Source organism: Physeter macrocephalus, chromosome 6 (assembly GCF_002837175.3).
Source record: "Physeter macrocephalus isolate SW-GA chromosome 6, ASM283717v5, whole genome shotgun sequence".
NCBI classification, from domain to species: domain Eukaryota; kingdom Metazoa; phylum Chordata; class Mammalia; order Artiodactyla; family Physeteridae; genus Physeter; species Physeter macrocephalus.
This window is the reverse complement of record NC_041219.1, coordinates 46,465,488-46,486,064: the sequence shown is the minus strand read 5'-3', so window position 1 is coordinate 46,486,064 and position 20,577 is coordinate 46,465,488. Positions and strand designations below refer to the sequence as shown.

The window sequence follows — 20,577 nt, the reverse complement described above, 5'->3', positions numbered from 1 at the left end:
GCCCTCCTCCCCTCCCCGCCCTCCTCCCCTCCCCCTCCCCCTCCTCCTTCTCCAGGCAGCCGTTCAGTTCAGTCCGACAGCAGCTCCATGAGAAACACTGCCCTATGCTTACATATCTCCCTGGGTTTCTGAGCTCAGATCAGCCAACCTCATACGGGCAGGGTCTGAGTATGTCTCCTTGCCCAGTATCCTCACCCAGCAAGTGCCTGGCCCATCATAGGTGCTTATTAAGTAGTTTTAAAATTCCTTATTGAATTGGTCCTAGTTCTTTCACTTGGTCCCTTAGAAATATATTCCTCAAATATTTGAAGGTAACTTTCCAGGCCAACACGTGGGCCACACCTTTCAAACCTTCTTTCTCAGACGTGACTTCAGGCCTCTTTGCTGTTCTGGTCTCTTCTCTGAACAGGGATTGTTTGTCTCCGCTCCTCTGAGCAGAGCCCAGTGGCTCAGGGCTCATCCGTTGATCAGCCGCAGGGAGAGCCTGGTCAGTTTCTAGGTGAACTCCAGATACGCTTTGAACGCTGCATGTTTTCCTTCCTGGGGAGAGAAGGCTAGTGTAACAAGCTTTGTTCTTAATGACCTCCTTGCCAGAGAATGCAGAAACCACATTTGGAAATTCTGCCTTTTTTCTATTATTCATATGAAGTCATACCATCTGCTTCAAACGGCAGGTTTATCCCCCCTGCTTTTTCTGGTTTTTTTTTCTGCGAGAATAAAAGAGTATATTTAGTCTTTTCCCCTGCCCCCCATCTTAGCTCATCTTTGAACTCCTTATGCCCTCGGGGCTTGGCCCTCACCTTGTTTCCTGTGTGCTTCTGTTCTTACTCTCTGCAGAAACATTGGTGACTTTTTTTTTTTTTTTTTTTTTTGTGGTACGCGGGCCTCTCACCGTCGTGGCCTCTCCCGTTGCGGAGCACAGGCTCCGGACGCGCAGGCTCAGCCGCCATGGCTCACGGGCCCAGCCGCCCCGCGGCATTGTGGGATCTTCCCGGACCGGGGCACGAACCCGTGTCCCCTGCATCGGCAGGCGGATTCTCAACCGCTGCGCCACCAGGGGAGACCCTTGGTGACATTTTTGAAGACTCTGTGTCCTCTTCCATCATCCTTCCTTTCCTAAGGCCCAAGCATTGGGATCAGCGTCTCTCTTCTGAACTTTGGGAACCACCTTTATAAGGAGTGCATGCCTGGCCGGGGTTTTTTTCCACCCTAAGCGGTCCTGAATTCTGAGATGGCACGGTCACCTTTCATCGCGGCTCTGGCACATCCGCCTCACCTATCCATCTCTGTCCTGTTCCGGGCAAACCCTGCTGCTCTTGGTCAAAGATTTTTCTCCCACCACTCAGGAGCAAAAGCTGAGTCTTGCTCTCTCAGCAGTGCCCTGCTCAGTGATGCTCAGCTAATGAAAGTGTAAACCCACCCAGAAGGCCAGCAGCTCCCCTGAGATGCTTACAGACAAGGCTCACATGAAGCTCCAGGCTGAAAGAGCATCTTGGGGCGGTGGTCCTGTGATCAGCGATCCCAGCTCTGTGACTGATTCCAGGAGGAGGCCGATCAGCATCACTTACACTAAGCGCTGGTCACTGTTAGGGGTGATGCCTTATACCGTGGCTGACGTGGCAGGATTGCCAACAAAGAGCTCCCCGGGTGGGGTCGAAGCATTATCTGTGACTAACCTGTAGTGGGGTCGCACTCAAAGACGTCAGGCGCTGTTGGGATAAGCTAGGTTATGCTGCAGTGAGAACTACTCCCCCCCACCCCCGACCCCGATCTTAAGGGCTGAACACAACGATGGTTCGTCTCTCATTCACTAAAGTCAGCTGAGGGTGCAGGTGACTGTCCAGCTCACCTGTCCTTCTGGTGGAGTCTTGATTGTCCAGGTGGATGGCGGTTTCACCTGCCCGAGGCTGAAGCACCTGGAAAACCCGACCTCTTCCATGCGGCGAGGGAAGGGAAGACTGGGCACCTGACAGGCCTTGGAAATGACTCGCCGTGTGTCTGCTCCTGTTGCACTGGCCAGATCACATGGCTGCCCCCAACTTCAAAGAGGCCGGGAAGGGCAGTCCCCACGTACGGACGTGAGTGGACGCCGGCAAGGGCCTCCAAAGTCACTGTTCTGCTTTCTCTCATACAGGTGCTTTGACGAGCCAGCGGAGCTAAGGAGCAGTTCTTTTTCTAGCTGGGATGACAGTTCGGATTCCTATTGGAAAAAAGAGCCCATCAAAGACACTGACATAATTCTGAAGACCACAGGCTACACAGACAGGTATGAATACCAGAGCAGTGGGCTTGTAAATAGTGACTCCATGCATCTCTAGGGAAGTTCTCTAACACTAGTAAATGATTTTGTGGTACTGGTTCAAGAATATTCTTTGTATCCTGGTCTGTAGTCTGACCTCACCGTTTTTCCTTTCCCAGAATGTCATGTAATTGGAGTCATGCAGTAACCAGCCTTGTTAGACAGCCTTCTTTGACTTTTCATAGTGCCCTTGAGATTCATTCATTCATTCATTATTTTTGAGTCTGTTTATCCATTTACCTGTCAAAGAACTGTCTCCAGTTTTTGGTGATTATGAATGAATGGCTGTATAATGTATCGTCCAAACCAGGGCACTCTTTAGAGTGCAGGGGGACAATACTAGTACGTTGGGACAACGGGGGTGACTGGGATATGCCATCATCCTACTCATTTTGTGTCCTGCATAATGAGGAGCAGTGTCTTACGGGCGTGACAATATATTCAGTATTTACTAATTGATCTGTGGAACTGAAGAGTGAAATAACAGGCCTATTTTAAATAGCAAAATTCATTCAAATGTTGTGTGGTTTGGATAGTTATGCATTTTTCTAATTAGAATTTTCAGGCTTTTCAAAGTGGCCTAAAATTCTTTTACAAAATTACTGCTGTTGGCTTTTTAAAAAGTAAAATGGCATGTGCATACATTATAAATGAGAAGCACATTTGCCTTACCTCAAATCAGTTTAACCCTTTTTGGCTGTTTCTGTTCTTTGTGCTGAGAACATTTAAGCTCTACTCTCTTCCCAGTTCAAGTAACACTACAGGATTATTGACTATAATCACCATGCTGTACGTTAGATCCCCAGAACTTATTCATCTTATTATAAATGAAAGTTTGTACCCTTTGACCAGCATCTGCCCATTTCCCCCATCTCCCTGGGAACCACTATTCTGCTCTGTTTCTTTGAGTTCAACTTCTTTTTTTTTTTAGATTCTGCATACGAGTGAGGACATACAGTATTTGTCTTTCTCTGACTTCCTCCAGGTTCCTCCAGGTTGTCACAAATGACAGGATTTCCTTCTTTCTTTTTTACAGCAGAATATTACCCCATTGTATATTATGTACTACATTTTCTTTATCCATTCACCCATTGACGGGTACTTAGGTTGTTTCCATATCTTGCCTATTGTGAATAATGCGGCCATGCACATGGCACTGCAGAGACCTCTTCATGATACTGATTTTGTTTCCTTCAGATGTATATACCCAGAAGTGGGATCATATGGTAGTTCTATTTTTAATTTTTTTACGAGCTCCCACACTGTTTTCCATGTGACTATACTAATTTCCATTCCCACCAGTGGTGTACAAAGGTTCCCTCTTCTCCAGTCCTCACCAACGCTTATCTCATGTCTTCTTGATAATAGCCATCCTAACAGGTATGAGGTGGTATATCTCACTGTGGTTTTGATTTCCATTTCCCTGATGATCACTGATGTTGAACACCTTTTCATATACCTGTTGGCCTTAAACTTCCCTCTTAGTACTGCTTTTGCTATATCCCATAAGTGTTTACATTTTTATTTGTTTTAAGATATCCTTTTTTTCTTTTGTTTTTTAATTGAAGTATAGTTGATTTACAATATTGTGTTAGTTTCTGGTGTACAGCAAAGTGATTCAGATAGATAGATAGATAGATAGATGCAACTGAATATGTAAGAATATATATATATATATATTCTTTTTCATATCCTTTTCCATTATAAGTTATTATAAGGTATTGAGTGTAGTTCGCTGTGCTATATAGTAGGACCATGTTGTTTATCTATTTTTTAATTTTTTTTTAATTTTTTTTTTTTTTGCGGTACGCGGGCCTCTCACTGCTGTGGCCTCTCCCGTTGCGGAGCACAGGCTCCGGATGCGCAGGCCCGGCGGCCATGGCTCACGGGCCCAGCCGCTCCGCGGCATGTGGGATCCTCCCGGACCGGGGCACGAACCCGGTTCCCCTGCATTGGCAGGCGGACTCTCAACCACTGCGCCACCAGGGAAGCCCTATTTTATTTTATTATTTAGAAAATTGGTGGGATTTTTTTTAAAATTTATTTTATTTATTTATTTTTGGCTGCATTGGGTCTTCATTGCTGTGTGTGGGCTTTCTCTAGTTGCGGCGAGCGGGGGCTACTCTTCGTTGCGGTGCGTGGGCTTCTCACTGCGGTGGCTTCTCTTGTTGCAGAGCACGGGCTCTAGGTGCGCAGGCTTCAGGAGTTGTGGCACGTGCGCTCAGTAGTTGTGGCTCGTGGGCTCTAGAGCGCAGGCTCAGTAGTTGTGACACACGGGCTCAGTTGCTCCGCGGCATGTGGGATCTTCCTGGACCAGGGCTCGAACCCATATCCCCTGCATTGGCAGGCGGATTCTTAACCACTGTGCCACCAGGGAAGCCCTCTGTTTTACACTGATATGTAGTAGTGGTATCTGTTAATCCCAAACTCCTAATTTATCCCTCTCCCCAGCTTTCCCCTTTGGTAACCTTAAATTTGTTTTCTTTGTCAGTGAGTCTGTTTGTTTTGTAAATAAGTTCATTTGTAACATCTTTTTTAGATTCCACGTGTAAGTGATATATGAAATTTGTCTTTCTCTGTCTGACTTTCTTCACTTAGTATGATAATCTCCATGTCCATCCATGTTGCTGCAGATGGCATTATTTCATTCTTTTTTATGGCTGAGTAGTATTCTATTGCATACATATAAACCACATCTTCTTTATCCATTCATCTGTCGATGGACATTTAGGTTGCTTCCACATCTTGGCTATTGTAAATAGTGCTGCTGTGAACACTGGGGTGCATGTATCTTTTAGAATTAGAGTTTTTGCCTTTTCTGTATATATGCCCAGGAGTAGGATTGCTGGATCATGTGGTAGCTCTATTTTTAGTTTTTTAAGGAACCTCCATACTGTTCTCCATAGTGGCTGCACAAACTTACATTCCCATCAACAGTGAAGGAGGGTTCCTGTTTCTCTACACCCTCTCCAGCAATTATTATGTGTAGACTTTTTGGTGATGGCCATTCTGACCAGTGTGAGGTGATACCTCATTGTAGTTTTGATTTGCATTTCTCTAGTAATTAGTGATGTTGAGCATCTGTTGATGTGCCTGTTGGCCATCTGTCTGTCTTCTTTGGAGAAATGTCTATTTCTGCCCATTTTTTGATTGGCTTGTTTGTGGGTTTTTTTGATATCGAGCTGTAGGAGCTGTTTTGTATATTTTGGAAATTAAGCCCTTGTTGGTCGCATCACTTGTAAATATTTTCTCCCATTCTGTAGGTTGTCTTTTCATTTTGTTTATGGTGTCCTTTACTGTGCAAAAGCTTATAAGTTTGATTAGGTCCCATTTGTTTACTTTCACTTTTATTTCTTTTGCCTTGGGAGATTGACCTAAGAAGACATTGGTACAATTTATATCAGAGAATGTTTTGCCTATGTTCTCTTCTAGGAGTTTTTCGGTGTCATGTCTTATATTTAAATCTTTAAGCCATTTTGAGTTTATTTTTGTGTGTGGTGTGAGGGAATGTTCTACTCCATGGATTTACAGCATCCAGTTTTCCCAACACTACTTGCTGAAGAGACTGTCTTTTCTCCATTGTATATTCTTGGCTCCTTTGTTGAAGATTGTGTTTTAAGATATCCTTTAATTTCCCTTTTGATTTCTTCTTTGACCCGTTGGTTGTTCAGGAGTGTGCTGTTTAATTTCCACCTATTTGTGGATTTTTTACTTTTCCTTCTGTTATTGATTTCTACTTTCATACTCTTGTGGTTGGGAGAGATACTTAATGTGTTTTCAACCTTCTTAAATTTGTTAAGACCTAAATATCATTCAGATTTGTTTGTGACTTAGCCTGTGATTTATCCTGGTGAATGTTCTGTGTGTGTGCTTGAGAATGTGTGTTCTGCTGCTATAGGATGGAATGTTCTGAATATGTCTTTTGTTCCATTTGGTTCAAGTCCAGTTTTCCTTATTGATTTTCTGTCTGGATGATCTGTCCATCGTTGAAAGTGGGGTATTAAAGTCCCCTATTATTATTGCAGTACTGTCTATTTCTCCCTTCAGATCTGTTAATATTTGCTTATTATATTTAGGTGTTCCTGTGTTGGGTGCATAAATATTTGCAATTGTTATATCCTCTTGATGAATTGACCCTTTAATCATTCTATAATGATTACAGTTTGTGACTTAAAGTCAGTTTTGTCTGATATAAGTATGGCTCTCCCTGCTCTCTTTTGGTTTCCATTTATGTGGAATAGCTTTTGCCATCTCTTTACTTTCAGCCTATGTGTGTCCCTAAAGCTGAAGTGAGTCTCTTACAGGCAGTATATAGTTGTATCTTGTTTTTGTTTTCGTTTTTTTTTTAATCCATTCAGAGACTCTGTGTCTTTTGATTGGAGAATTTAATCTGTTTGCATTTAAAGTAATTGTTGGTAGTTAAGGATATACTATTGCCATCTCATTAACTGTTTCTTGGCTGTTTTTGTAGTTCTTCTACAAAGTTGCTTCCTCTCTTGCTGTCTTCCTTTGTGATTTGATGATTTTCCATAGTGGTATGTTTTGATTCCTTTCTCTTTTTCTTTTGTGTTTCTACTATAGGTTTTTGCTTTGTGATTATCATGAGGCTTACATAAAACATCTTATAGTTATAGCAGTCTATTTTAAGCTGATAACAATTTAACTTAGATTGCATACAAAATCTCTACTGTTTTACTCTCCTTCCCTACATTTTATGTTTTTCATGTCATAATTTACATCTTTTTATATGGTGTATCCACTGATAAATTATTGTAGCTATCGTTATTTTTACCACTTTTGTCTTTTAACCTTTATACTAGAGTTAAGTGATTTATACACCACTATTACAGTATTAGAGTGTTCTGAATTTGTCTATATGCTTACCTTCACCAGTGAGTTTTATACTTTCATGTTTTCATGTTACTAATTAGCATCCTTTCATTTTAGCTTGAAGAACTCCTTCTAGCATTTCTTGTAGGACAAGTCTGGTGGCTGGCAGTTGTTTTTGTTTTTGTTTTTCCAGCACTTTGAATATATCATCCCACTATATTCTGGCCTTCAGGATTTCTGCAGAGAAATCTGCTTTATAGCCTTACAGGGCTTCCATTTTATAGAATGAGTTTCTTTCTCTTGTTGCTATCAAAATTCTCTCTTTGTCTTTGATTTTTGACAGTTTTATTATATATTTCTTGGTGAAGATTTCTTTGGGTTGAATCTGTTTGGGGACGTGTGAGCTCCATGTATCTGGATGTCCGTATCTCTCTCCAGATTTGGGACGTTTTTAGAGATTATTTCTTTAAATAAGCTTTCTGCCCCTTTCTTCCTCTCTTCTCCTCCTGGGACTCCCACAATGGATGAATTGTGTTCTTGATGGTGTCCCATAATTCACATAGGCTTCTTCGCTCTTTTTCTTTTTCTTTTTTTCTTTTTTCTCTTCTGACTGGATAATTTCAAATGAGTTGTCTTCGAGTTCACAGATTCTTTCTTCTGCTTCAGCGGTCCGCAACCTTTTTGGCACCAGGGACCGGTTTCGTGGAAGACAATTTTTCCATGGACCGGGACTGGGGGGGGGTGGTGGTTTCAGGATGATTCAAGCGTATTACATTTATTGTGTACTTTATTCCTATTATTATTACATTATAATATATAATGAAATCATTATACAACTCACCATAATGCAGAATCAATGGGAGCCCTGAGCTTGTTTTCACTTGCCACTCACTGATAGGGTTTTTTTGGTTTTGTTTTGTTTTTTAAATTTATTTATTTTACCTATTTATTTTTTATTTTTGGCTGCGTTGGGTCTTCACTGCCACGCACCAGCCCTCTTCCAATTGCAGCGAGCAGGGCCACTCTTCACTGCAGCGCACAGGCCTCTCAGCGCAGCGGCCTCTCTTGTTGCAGGGTACGGGCTCCAGGTACGTGGGCCTCAGTAGCCGTGACCCGTGGGCTCGAGTGCAGGCTCAGCAGTTGTGGCGCACGGGCCCACATGCTCCATGGCACGCGGGATCCTCCCAGACCAGGGCTCGAACCAGTGTCCCCTGCATTGGCAGGCGGACCCTCAACCACTGTGTCACCAGGGAAGTCCCCACTGATAGGGCTTTGATATGAGTCTGCAAGCAGTTGATTTATTATGGTTTCTGTGCAGTCAAACCTCTCTGCTAATGATAATGTGTATCTGCAGCCGCGCCCCAGCGCTAGCATCACCGCCTCAGCTCCACCTCAGATCATCAGGCGTTAGATTCTCATAGGGAGCGCACAGCCTAGATCCCTCCCACGTGCAGTTCTGGTTCGAACCTACTGGGTTCATGCTCCTATGAGAATCTAATGCCGCCACTGATCTGACAGGAGGCGGAGCTCAGACGGTAATGCGAGCGATGGGAAGCGGTTATGATTTCTGTCTCTATGTTGAACTTCTCATTTTATCTGTGTATTATTTCCCTGATTTTATTGAGTTGTGTGTGTTCTTATAGGTTGATGAGCTTCCTTAAAACAATTATTCTGAATTCTTTGTCAGGCAGTTCTTTGGGATTAGTTACTAGAAAGTTATTGTTTCCCTTTGTGGTATCATGTTTCCTTGGTTTTTCATGTTCCTTGGAGTCTTGAGTTGCTGTCTTGAAGGAGCGATCACCTCCTCCAGTCTTTAGTGCCGGGCTTTGGGTGAGAAGTACCTTCAGTAGTCAGCCCTGCTAGAGATGCTGAGGCTTACTCGGACCTTTTCTACGGATGCACTCACTCCACACTTCTTACTCCTTTTGGGGGATGACGTCTTAGGATGGTATGTCTTCTCTCAGTCCCACAAAGCAGGGCCAGGTGCGGAGAGCCTCCTGCTTGCTTTCCCTAGGGTGGTGCCCTGAAGTGCTCGAGTGTGTGTGCTCTCTGTGAATCCCACAGAGTTGGGCTGACTTTCTGCACATGTTCGCTTGCTGTCTGCAAAGGCTTGCCCTCACCATCCGCAGGGGCGTGTGCAGGAAGCCAGCTGTGGGGCCAAAGGTGCATGGGTGAGGCATGCAGAGCATCGGAGGGCCAGTTGGGGGCTCCCCAGGCAAAGTGTATCCAGTGGTTTGTGAGCAGGCCTCCTCGTGGAGTTCGGGAAGCGGTCAGCGGAATCCACATGGCTTTGATGAGTTCTGAGCCCTGGCTGCTCTGCTTCCAGCCTCCCCCAGCCCCTAAGCTGTGTTGGTCACCTCGGTATCCTGGGTGGGATGAGAAAGAAAGAGGCACCCTTGGCAATGTCCCACACAGCTGGGGAGACCAGGCACCCGCTCACCACCCTCTCACCTTCCCCCATGGGAGAAATTGCAGGCCCCGTGGGTCTCTCTTGGCACTGAGCTGTGCTGCCTTGGAGGAGGAGTGGCGTGGGCCCAGTGAAACTATTCCTCTTACCCTCTTTAATGCATCCAGTCCTGGATTTCTTGCTCCAGCAGTGTGTTGGACCCTCTCTGCTGGACTCCTGGACTCCCACAAAGGCATTCTCATCTGTGGGTGATTGGCAAACCCAGTGTTCTCTAAGGGGTAACGGTAGAAAACTCCTACTCCTGCCGTCTTACTGATGTCGTTCCTGTTTTGGCTGTTGCTGACTGTAGACCTACTGCTCGCCGCAAACCAGACTATGAGCCAGTTGGAAATACAGATGAGGCCCAGAAGAAGTTTGGCCACGTCAAAGCCATTTCCTCAGATATGTACTTTGGAAGACAAGCCAAAGCTGACGTAAGTGCCCAGGGAGTTTCTGTGTGGTCCCCGCAGAGCAGGAAGCCAGCAGGGTCACGGGAGGTGTGGGGAGGAGGTGCTGGATACTGAGTGAGACGGAGTCAGGCTGCAAGCGACCCCTGTTCCCAGAGTGCTGGAGCAGGACTCGAACGCAGGTCTTTCTGACTAATCGCCCCACTTGGCCGCTCCAGCTAGAGGAGTGATTGGAAGGTAGGGACAGTGTCTCATATTTCTCTTATTCCTTTCTCAGTGTTTTGAATAGCCATCCATTTGATATCTTTTGAGTAAATTTCAGGAGATTTTACACCTGTAATTTACTTAGCAATTTTTTAACCATAGTTTAAAAATTGCTAATGAAATACACCTGTAATTTACTTAGCAAATTTTTAACCATAGTTAAATGAAGTATATAGATAGATTCTCGAGGGTAGGTATATTTATTTTCAGAAAAGAGCTTATCGCCTCTTTTCTCAGGAATGTTAATGAGCTTATCTTAGTGGAGTCTGCCTAAGCAGTAAGACTGAAATGGAAATGGGGAGCTTAAAGGTTTCCTTTTCATTGTGAAGCACTAATGTGCTTACGCAAAACTCTTAGAGATACGTGTCATTACTAGGCTTCGCACGATACAGAGAATAATTATTTCCTAAAGTGTACCGATTTTATTTTGTAGCAGTAGAAACTCCACTAGCATTTTGAGTGTATTTAGAGTTGCCGCTTGGCTATTCTCCACCCACTAAAATCTGCCTTGTTTTAAAGTTGACAACATTCAAGTTCAGTTAGGAAATAACATAAGGCTATTGGGAGAGAGCTTCTTGGAGTGGCCTTTCCTGGCAGCTGGGTGAGAGCAGCACATGACAGAGCTGTCACTGTCACTCTCCCTCTGGGTTCCCCTCCACTGACCGTTGTTGGCCGTGGCGTTGTGCGTTCATCTGTCTGCTTGTGACCCGCAGGACGTGAGCGTCACGCCGGCCCCCAGCCCAGCCGTGATAGCTCCTCAATGATTCTTTCTGCAAAATTGCTCATGGTTTTTGGAGCCTAATGTTTCTTTTCTCCTGGTCTTGTCTAGTTTGAAACCAGGGCTCGGCTAGAGAGGCTTTCGGCAAGTGCCTCCATCAGCTCTGCGGATCTGTTTGACGAGCAGAGGAAGCCGGCGGCAGGTAACGCGGGGAGGGGCAGGCGGGCAACGCGGCTGGTCTCCACCGTGTCCGCGGCATGAATACATTTTCTCGGGATAGGACTTTTTACTTTTCCAGGATTGTTAGCGGCCATTATTCGATGCTCCTCCGGCCTCTGTAAGTCAGGCAGAGCAGAAGTGATTATCCAGGCTTTGCACGTGAAGAGACCAAGTCGTGGAATTTAAGCGACGTCCCCAGAGTTACCCGGCACGTCGTCTCCCTGAACCATCGTCACGGGCGGTGGGGTGCCTAGCATGGTGTGAACCTGGTGTCTGGCCCGTGGAGTGTCACAGCCTTGGAGGGGACAGCCCTGGGCTCCCGTGTGACGGGACCCACTCCCTAACTGTGAGACCTGGGGGATTTCAGGTCACCTTTAGCCTCGGTCTCCTCCTCTGTAAAATGGGTGGGTAATATCCATACCTATCTCACCAGTTTGTACTGAGGCTGAAATGAGGTCCTTTATGTAAAGTGTCACCTCGGGGTCTGGCACATGGCAGGCCCTCCCAGGCCCCTCCCGGACCCCAGGAGTAGTCAGAGCAGATAGAACAGGTGAGTCCACCAGCCTCCGCCTCCCAGGGGAGACAGAATGGGGCTTTGGAGTCAGGTAGGTGGAGAGGAGGGTCCAGACCCCTCCTCCAGATGAGGAGACGTCTGGGCTCCCCCAGGGAGTAAGCCTCGGCACCCAGGCCCATCACGGGCGTCCAGAACCAAGCGCCTGTCTGCTTGTCCCTCTGACCCTGAGCCGTAGGAAAGCCGTGCTCCAGTCCCAGTCAGCCCCGAGTCAGGCCTCGGGGGTAAGGGGAGGGCCACGTGTCCCCCTTGTGTCACGGCTGACATGCAAGGAGCAAGGTCCTCTGAGGTCATTTCAGGAGCCCACTCGTCAGCAGGAGCGCCCAAGCGGGGGGGAATCTCCAAGGCCTTCAAGGCCCGGGACCACCTGCACCCCTCTCTCCAACCCTGGAGGAGCTGGGCGTGGGCACCGAGGGACCCCACGCGGGCGGCCGCTGGGCCTTGCAGCCACAGAGAACAACTGTTTTCTGAGTCCAGAGAGAAACAGCCTCAACAGAGAAGGTCATGGGGGAGACCCGAATGCCTGGGGCCTTCTGTGTTGGGGTTTGGGGGGCGTTTCAAGAGCCACCGTGGCCCCCGGGGTGAAGCGGGCACTGCCAGGCTGCTGTGCTGCAGTGAGAGGGAGAGTTCTAGCCAGGCGGGTGGACCAGAGACCTGCGGGTGCGTGGCCCCTGGGCAGGGAGCATCCTAGGCCGCCCTCTGGCCTCAAGCAGGAGGAGCTGCTTTCTGACTGGCCGTTTCCTGCACTGGGTTGGGGCAGGTGTGGCTCAGGGACTTGTGTTCTCATATGCGAACTTTCGGCGTTCTGGCCTCTTGTCAGGGCACTTCCTTGTGTGGCTGCCCCTGGCAGGGGGGTGCTCGGCTCCTGTGGAGGCCTCCCAGGGTCCCGCCTCTGCCCCCCCGTGAGTCAGTGCTGGGCTACCTCATGGGCGCCCTGGCACAGGGGCAGGGCGGTCCAGAGAACCTAACAGGTTGAACTCACCCCTGGCCGTGTGTGTTTTTGTAATTCGAGTTACTGGAAGTTTCACTCTGAAACATTATTGTTTGTTTAAAAAGCCTTTCAGAGATCAAATGAGCAGCCTTTCCAATTGTTGAAAGAAGGTTGCAGCCAGCGATGACGTTTACCTTCCTGTCCCCTTTCAGAGGACAGAGGTCTTTTGATTTTCTTTGGCCCTCTGTGGGTCCCAGACAAGCTCCCGTCCTGGGGACTCGCAGCCGTGATGGGACCATCCTGGGGTGCGAGGCTGCCCAGGGGCCCTCAGCCCCTCCCCAGCGGCCGGTGGTCCTGCTCGCAGCCCCTGCCCTCCCTCCCCCCACCCCTCCATCCCAAACCCAGACGGTCCAGACCACAATTACCCTCATTCTGCATCTCTCATCAGATGCCTTTAATAACTGTTCTAAATGCAAGCGCATTGAACAATTCTCATTAAATATTTACTTTTGGGCTTCCCTGGTGGCGCAGTGGTTGAGAGTCTGCCTGCCGATGCAGGGGACACGGGTTCGTGCCCCGGTCCGGGAAGATCCCACAGGCCGCGGAGCGGCTGGGCCCGTGAGCCATGGCCTCTGAGCCTGCGCGTCTGGAGCCTGCGCTCCGCAACGGGAGAGGCCACAACAGCGAGAGGCCCGCGTACTGCAAAAAAAAAAAAAAAAAAAAAAAAATTTACTTTTTATTTAGAGTGCATTTCAGCAAAGAGCAAAAGCTGGTTTTAAGAGAGTTATTCTGTGTTCCTTATCTTAAATGTTTCCCCAGCCGTGAAATTTCAGTGCCACTGGGTAGATCCCCTTTATAATTTCTTCAGGTTACGGGGAAGATAGCTCCAAATTAGAAATGCTTCCTGGTGGAGTGAAATACTTCCTGGGGGCGTGCTTTAACCCTGGCTTTGCTCGGAGGCCGTTCCCTTCCGCGGTCTTGGAGGGAGTGGATGAGGAGTACATGTAAGCATCTGCAGCTGGCACGGTGTCCGTCCCTGCCGTCACTCCAGAGTAGGGTCGGTTGGGGGCCGGGGGACGGCCATCGCTGGGCCCTGCCTCAGAGGGAGCCGCTCAGGCTCAGAGGGAACCAGACGACAGAGCAGAGGTGGCTTTGTTCTTTGTGGAGAGCAGCGTCGGAACAAAAGAAGCTGGAAACCCAGCTTGCCCCTCTGGTGAATTTCTTTCCAAAACCTGATTCTGATCATTTGAGTCTGAGCAGGGCCACCCGGGAAGCCCGGGGCGCTGCGGACGGACACCTCTGTCCGGGCTCGGTGTGCACTGCCCAGGGTCCTAGGGGCTCCTGGCGCGTTTGCTGTTGTCCCTGGGTCTCGAGACTCCCTGGAGGCACCTCGGCCACTCTCTCCTTTCCTCCTGGCTCTGGCCCGGGGTCCAGGAGCCGGGCCTCTTTGCCTGTCGGCCTCCAAAGCGCTGACTTCAGTCGGCCATCGGGCGGTTTTGTTTGGTGATTTGCTGAACGTGTTTGTCATACGTCACAGCTGTGCGGTGCTGTCGCCAACCAGGTTCAGTTACAGAAACCGGAGTCTTGTCAACCTGAGCGAAAAGAAGGGGCGTCTGTGCGCCCGAGTGGAGCAGCCACCGCAGCGCTGTGGTTCCACGTTAAACCTCCTGCCTCGGCTCTGCTCTCCTCCTCCAACGTTTCTGGAGTTGGAAGCTTGTAAGCGGAGGCGCTTCTGCTGAGGTCACCTCCGCTGACCTCCGGGGCACAGCTCCCCCACCACTCCGGACCTCGCCACGCCACGGAGCAGCTGTGACTCTGGCCCTTTGCGCTCAGGATGTCACACTAGCTCTTCATCTCCTCTCAGATTCATCTTACCGGCTGGTAGCACCACTGTGCTGGGCTTTGAACCCAAGTCCCGTCACTGGGCTGGGCTGTCGCTCTGTCATTGGCAAAGGGCTACAAGACTCTAAAATGTCACCCAGAGGCAGAGAGGAGAAGCAGCCGCACCTGTGGCCCCTCCCCGAGTGCTGGGCACGCGACGGCGCTGTGGGAAGACACACTGTCTCTCCTGGGTGGCGTCCGTGCTGGAGGGTAAACGTGTGCCTCCTATTTGGTTCTTGGAAAGGGACCTGGCTTCTGCTGCTGCTTAAGGGGCAGGCGGGTGTAGAGTGACCTGCGGAGCCGAGGGGCAGCTGGGCCGGCTCCCTGGAGGATCTGCAGGGTTTGCGTTCTCTCACAAAGTCTCTGAGCCCCTCCGGCACCTTATCACAGCTGTGTGACAAAAGTGCGCCACAAAAGCCCATCTGTCAGCTCTAGGGACCCCTTTATGTGTGACAACTCTGAGGCGCTTCACCTGTGTGCAATATGCTGCTGTCTGTGTTGGGACAACCAAACTTCAGCAGCAGAAACCCAGCCGACAGCGGCCTCGGTGAGGGTGAGGGGTCGGCCCCTACCTGGGAGCGCTGGCAGTGCGCTTGGCCCTGCTGAGTCGGCAGACAGCCTCACCCACCCATCTGCCTTTCCTCCTGGGGTGAGCCTCCTCCCGCACTGCCAGAGGCTTCCTCCTTCCCTCCTTGAGGAGGGAGTGGGAGGGGGTCAGCCCTAGTCACAGACAGCTGCAGCGGCGTCCCCACCAGTAACCCCAGAGCAAGCAAACGGCTCCCCTCCCTTGAGAATGCGGGAATCCAGGAAGGCTCTGATTGGCTAGGTCTGGGTCACGTGCCCACGCGTGGTTTAGGGGGCTGGGGGAGAGACCTCCCGCAGAGGAAGGGAGGAGGGCTTTTACCAAAAGGGGGAAGGGATGCCGAGTCCGAAAAACCCACAGATGTCCGCCCATCTGCCGTTTACTGAGTACTTCTCTGTCAGGTCTTGTGTTAAGTGCCTGGAGGAAACGGGGGCCCAGAGAGGGTAAGGAACCTCTCCAAAGGCACACAGCTTGGAAGTGGCAGTGCCAGTATTTGAACCCGTGGTGATCCTAAGACCTAGTGCTGCATCTTCTCTCACCGTGGGGTCTTGCAGGTGCTTCGTGGTAGGGCTGGCGCTGAAACCCACCACAGGCTCCTTTTCCCTTAACCACAGCTGCTGCTTATGGGCAGCTGGAGGGGAGGGGGGCCGAGTTCTCCAAAGCCATCGGGTCCCTGGGCACTGGCTGTGCCATCCCTGCCGTAGTGACGAGCCAGCGTCTGCTCTGTGTGCAGGAAACTACAACCTCACGAGCATGCTGCCCACGGCCCCCGACATGGCCCAGTTTAAGCAGGGAGTGAGATCCGTTGCTGGAAAGCTCTCCGTCTTTGCTAACGGAGTCATGACTTCGATTCAGGTTAGTGAAACGGGGATGACGTTAACTGAGTTTGATGGTGGGTTCATAGTTTTGAAAATGAGATTTGGACCACTCTTCAGTTGCTGGAAAATTAGATTTTATATTATTGATTTATATGTTTGCTACAGTGTAACCCAGGACATCATGAAAACCAGAAATTATGGTTTCATATTTGTTTAAATTTTCTAATTTATGACTCTAGAGGAATTGTTACAGGAATTGTCATGATCATGACCTACTTTTTTCCTATATTGAAACAGAAATATTAAGAAGAAAGTAAAAAATTACCCATAATCCCACTTCACAGGGCAGACTTCCGTTAATATTTTGGTTTAGTCTATTTCCGTTCTAGATTTCTGTGCATACCTGTTTAAAATTTTTAAAGGATTGTATTGTGTCTGTGGTTTCGCGTCCTCTTTTTTCTTCATGGTGTTTTGTTATGAGCACGTCCATGTGGTTAAAAAGTCTTCAGAATCCACATTCTGTTGAGTGAAAATAGATGTAATTTATTTAAATATTCCCCGAGTTGGGTATTGAGATTGTATTTCAATCTTTTAAATGAGGCAAGGGTGGAACATGCTCGTGTTTAACGCTTTAAGGCTGGCTCTGATTATACGAAGGCTATTTTGTGAACCTTCTTGCTTACGTCACGTTATCTTAGGACGCTATTATTAACGTAAAACACGGCTGTAGGGAGTAGGACCTAATCGACGTGGACTCTGCTGCCTTTAAAGGGGGCTCCCGGGTTGGGGAGGTGCCCCCACTGTGGAGAGTTCCTCGGCCCTGGGGCTCCTGCTGTTGGTGACACAACCTTTGGTTAGAATTCGCAGAGCCCTTTCACGTCCCTTAGGTCAGCCGAGCCCACGTCAGTCCTCCCGCGGAGGTGACATCCCTATTTTTTATAGGTGATCATCCCCAGTTTATGGATTGAAAAACAGAGGCACAGAGAGGTTAAGGTGCTCCTGCAAGATCACTCAGCTGAACCAGAATTTCAGGGTTCCTCTGTCCCCCCCATCACACCTGCCCCCTGGAGGGCTCACCACGGGGGCCCTGCACCCCTCACCGTCCTTCCCACAGCCCAGGGGCCGCAGCGCGGCGGGCGCGGGTTCCCGTCACTGCGGCACCCGTTTTGGTGCCGCTGAGAATGAGGAACTGGCGCTGATAGTGGTAAACTTTCGTGTTGGTTCTTTCTGTAGGATCGCTATGGTTCTTAATACTGACGTTGCGATATGTATTTCCTGGAGAAATTCCTCTTTAAATGAACCAGTGACCACATCACAGACTGCAGTGAAGACCAGCCAGTTTTGTGGATTGTTTTGCTACTTTTTCGCAGGGTATACATACATTACTGATTTTTAATATTTCTTTTGAGAAACTGTTATTTTTGATGTAGTAGAAGCTTCCTTGCGATTTCTGTTTTGCGTGACTTCCTGTACACACCTTCCTTCTGGCATATCCGTGCACACCCCTGCTTTATTTCCTTGGACTCTTTGGTTCCAACAGCTGGGGGTCTGGAAAGAAGGGCTCCTCCACCTCTCCTTGGGGGCGGAGGGGTCTCAGTGCTGTGAGGCTCATGGGCTAAGGGTTACCAGCATCAGCTGATACGAGAAGGGCCTGGAGAAACAAAATTCACGACATATATTTCATTAAAAAGGGAACAAAGAATAAAGACAAAAGACCGAAAACGGCTGGTGTCTAATTTGACAGATTGCTTCATTTATATTTCCACATATTAAGGTGATTTCAAAATAATGTTTAAAGATGTCTGTCCCTTTGAAATTGTTTATTTTGGATGGTCGATAAATATAAAAATAATTTTCAGTGAGTGCTTTTAACAGCCTAAGCTTCCGCACTGCCAAGCAAATTAATCTTTTGACAAGGCGTTGCTGTTTGAATTCGTGAGAAATGTAAGATGAGAACTCCCTAAGTGCATTTATAAATCGGTATAGTGTACAGAAGTAAAAGTGAATAAGGTAAGAAGACACACCCACAGAAAAATATTCCAGTACATGGGAAAATAGTCATTGTAATTGGGTAGTTTTCTTAACACTTTTTATCTTGATCTTGGTTTTCAAAAAATTACAGAATGTGTACAAATGAATGAAAGAAAAATAATTTGGCTGTGTTTTAGACAGCATTAGAATATATTGTTCAGCACAGTAAAATATATTTGAAATTTGATGAACCAGAAATGTGGTTTCAACTGAATGTTTTGTGAATTTTTCTTAAAAGCTCAAATTTGTAGACTTCTAAATATAATAAACAGTTGCGGCAGATTGCGTTGCCTACTTTTTTTTTTTAACGAAAGCTTTCCTAATGAATCATAAATCAGGGCTCGTGGTGTAACATTGGTGCGCGCTTGATGAGCACATAATTCCAGATGGATCTGTTTTTTGTGTGTGTGTGTGTGTGTGTGTGTGTGTGTGTGTGTGTGTGTGTGTGAGGCCTGAGGTGCAGCTGCCCTGAACTGAGGTGGTGTCCGTAGCGCCGGAGCAGCGCGGGAGCCCTTGTTGGAAGTGAGGATGTGCAGGGTGGCGTCTTTCGAGCCCAAAACGCTTCTCAACACGGTGCCACAGCCCAGGCAGCCTAAACGGTGGAATGTACTTTCTCACAGTCCTGGAGGCGAGAAGTGCAGGGTCAGGGTGGTTTTGGAAAGGACTCTTTCCCTGGCTTGTAGACAGCTGCCTTCTCTTCTCTGTCTCACCCGGCCTTCCCTCGGAGAGAGCCAGAGGTCACTCTGTTGTCTCTTCCCCTTATTATAAGGGCACAGTCTTGTGGGATCTGGGCCCCTTTAACCTTAATTACCTCCTTAAAGGCCCCATCTCCAAATGTAGTCATGTTGAACTTTAGGGGGACACAATTCCGTCCACAACAGTGTGCATGAGACGCTCCCACACTGAGTTAGCCCTGCTCCAGGACGGGGCCTGCGCTCAGTCCACCTGCAGGAAACCCTCCGAGCAGGTTACGTTCCCATTTTACGGAGGGAGCCAGTGAGACTCGGTGAAAGGTCCTCCCCCGACTCTGAATGTGGCCTTGCTTTTCTCCATCATTGAACTTCTTCACACGAAGGGCCTCTGGACCGCAGGGCCAGGGCTGGCAGGAGCCCCATCTGGGTGGGCTCGCCCCACCTCACAGCACTACCCGCCCCATGGTGTTTTGTTTCGTAATCAATTTGCATGAGTGCTTCAAATAGTAAAGATGTTAGTTAATAATTGTTTTAACGAATCACATTTGGGATCTATTGATTAAAAAAGAAAATGCTGGGCTTCCCTGGTGGCGCAGCGGTTAAGAATCCGCCTGCCAATCCAGGGGACACGGGTTCGAGCCCTGGTCTGGGAAGATCCCACATGCTGCAGAGCAACTAAGCCCGTGCGCCACAACTACTGAGCCTGCGCTCTGGAGCCCGCGAACCACAACTACTGAGCCCGCGCGCCTAGAGCCCGTGCTCCACAACAAGAGAAGCCACCGCAATGAGAAGCCCGCGCACCACAACGGAGAGTAGCCCCCACTCGCCACAACTAGAGAAAGCCCACGCGCAGCAACGAAGACCCAAAGCAGCCAAAAACAAATTAATTAATTAATTTTTTAAAAAAGAAAGTAAATGGTGATATGACAATCCAAGGACCTGAAGGAAACTGGCCAAGACTGGGCTGTAGGGTTAAGCAGTGGTATGGTACTTTGAAAAAGATATTTATTATGCTTTTGTTCTTGAGAGCAAAGCCAGTGAGGGCCAGGAATTTCTGTGAAATTAGAAAAAGCAAAGGGAGAGAAAGGGGAAGGGGAAGGGGATGTTTTACCAGAACAAGCTCTCTGTGAAAATGCAGCATTTTCTGATCACCTTGAAGAGCTGTTGCGAATGTAGGTAAATGGACGTGAATGGAGATGTAGGTGCTGCCTGGAGGGGGCCTTCCCAGTGCGCTTGAACACAACAGTGAGACCACGGGGCTCCCAGGGGGATGGGGAGCCTGGGGGGCCTGGGTGACGCTGGGGGCCCGAGCAGAGCTGACCCGAAGGCCTCAGACGGACGCCAGGACTCCGGCCAGACTCCCCCTTCCCGCTTGCTCACAGGCAGTTTGAGGCTTCAGGACACCTGTGTCCTTCTCGCCTCTGGACGCTCAGCCTGAACACCTGGCTCCAATGTGACTCTCCCCCAAATTGTGCGACGCCACCTCGGGATCCCGGGGTCCCCTCGCTGGCCCCTTGCAGCTGTCAGCGCCTCCCCCGGGCCTCCACTGTGCCAGGCCCCTCTCGGACCTGGGCCGGCCTCCTGGGTGCTGGCCAGCGCGCCCCTCCTTCCACCTAAGGCCCCACCCTCAGGTCTTCTTCCTTCTCAGTGACCCCGATCTCCCTTCTAGAAATTGCAGCCCTCCCCCAGACACCTCTGATGCCCCAGTCCTGCTCTCCTTTCGCCTTTTCCCGCAGTTCCCTCCCTCGCCCTGCTTATTGCTTGTGTCTTCCCAGCACCGGTAGAACACAAGCGCCCTGAGGACGGGCTTGCTGGTCCGTCTGGTTCACGGGTTCTGCCGGTGCCTAGAACCGTGGCTGGAATACATTTTGAGGGAAGGAATTCCGT

At 48.8% G+C, this 20,577-nt stretch overlaps 1 protein-coding gene across 2 annotated transcripts in view; it reads left to right on the top strand.

Moving 5' to 3' along the window:
• The window catches only part of ARFGAP3 (ARF GTPase activating protein 3), a 56,908-nt gene that overhangs the window by 23,237 nt on the left and 13,094 nt on the right, over nt 1-20,577 (top strand). Inside the window, exons 10-14 of one of the 2 annotated variants that reach the window (XM_028490693.2) lie at nt 2,135-2,266; nt 9,886-10,009; nt 11,076-11,166; nt 15,883-16,004; nt 17,201-18,280. In XM_028490693.2, coding sequence (XP_028346494.1) covers nt 2,135-2,266; nt 9,886-10,009; nt 11,076-11,166; nt 15,883-16,004; nt 17,201-17,218 — 487 coding nt within the window. In that variant the 3' untranslated portion in view covers nt 17,219-18,280. Of the gene's footprint in view, nt 1-2,134; nt 2,267-9,885; nt 10,010-11,075; nt 11,167-15,882; nt 16,005-17,200; nt 18,281-20,577 lie in introns of those variants that run through there. The other variant, XM_028490692.2, reaches the window with a different exon arrangement.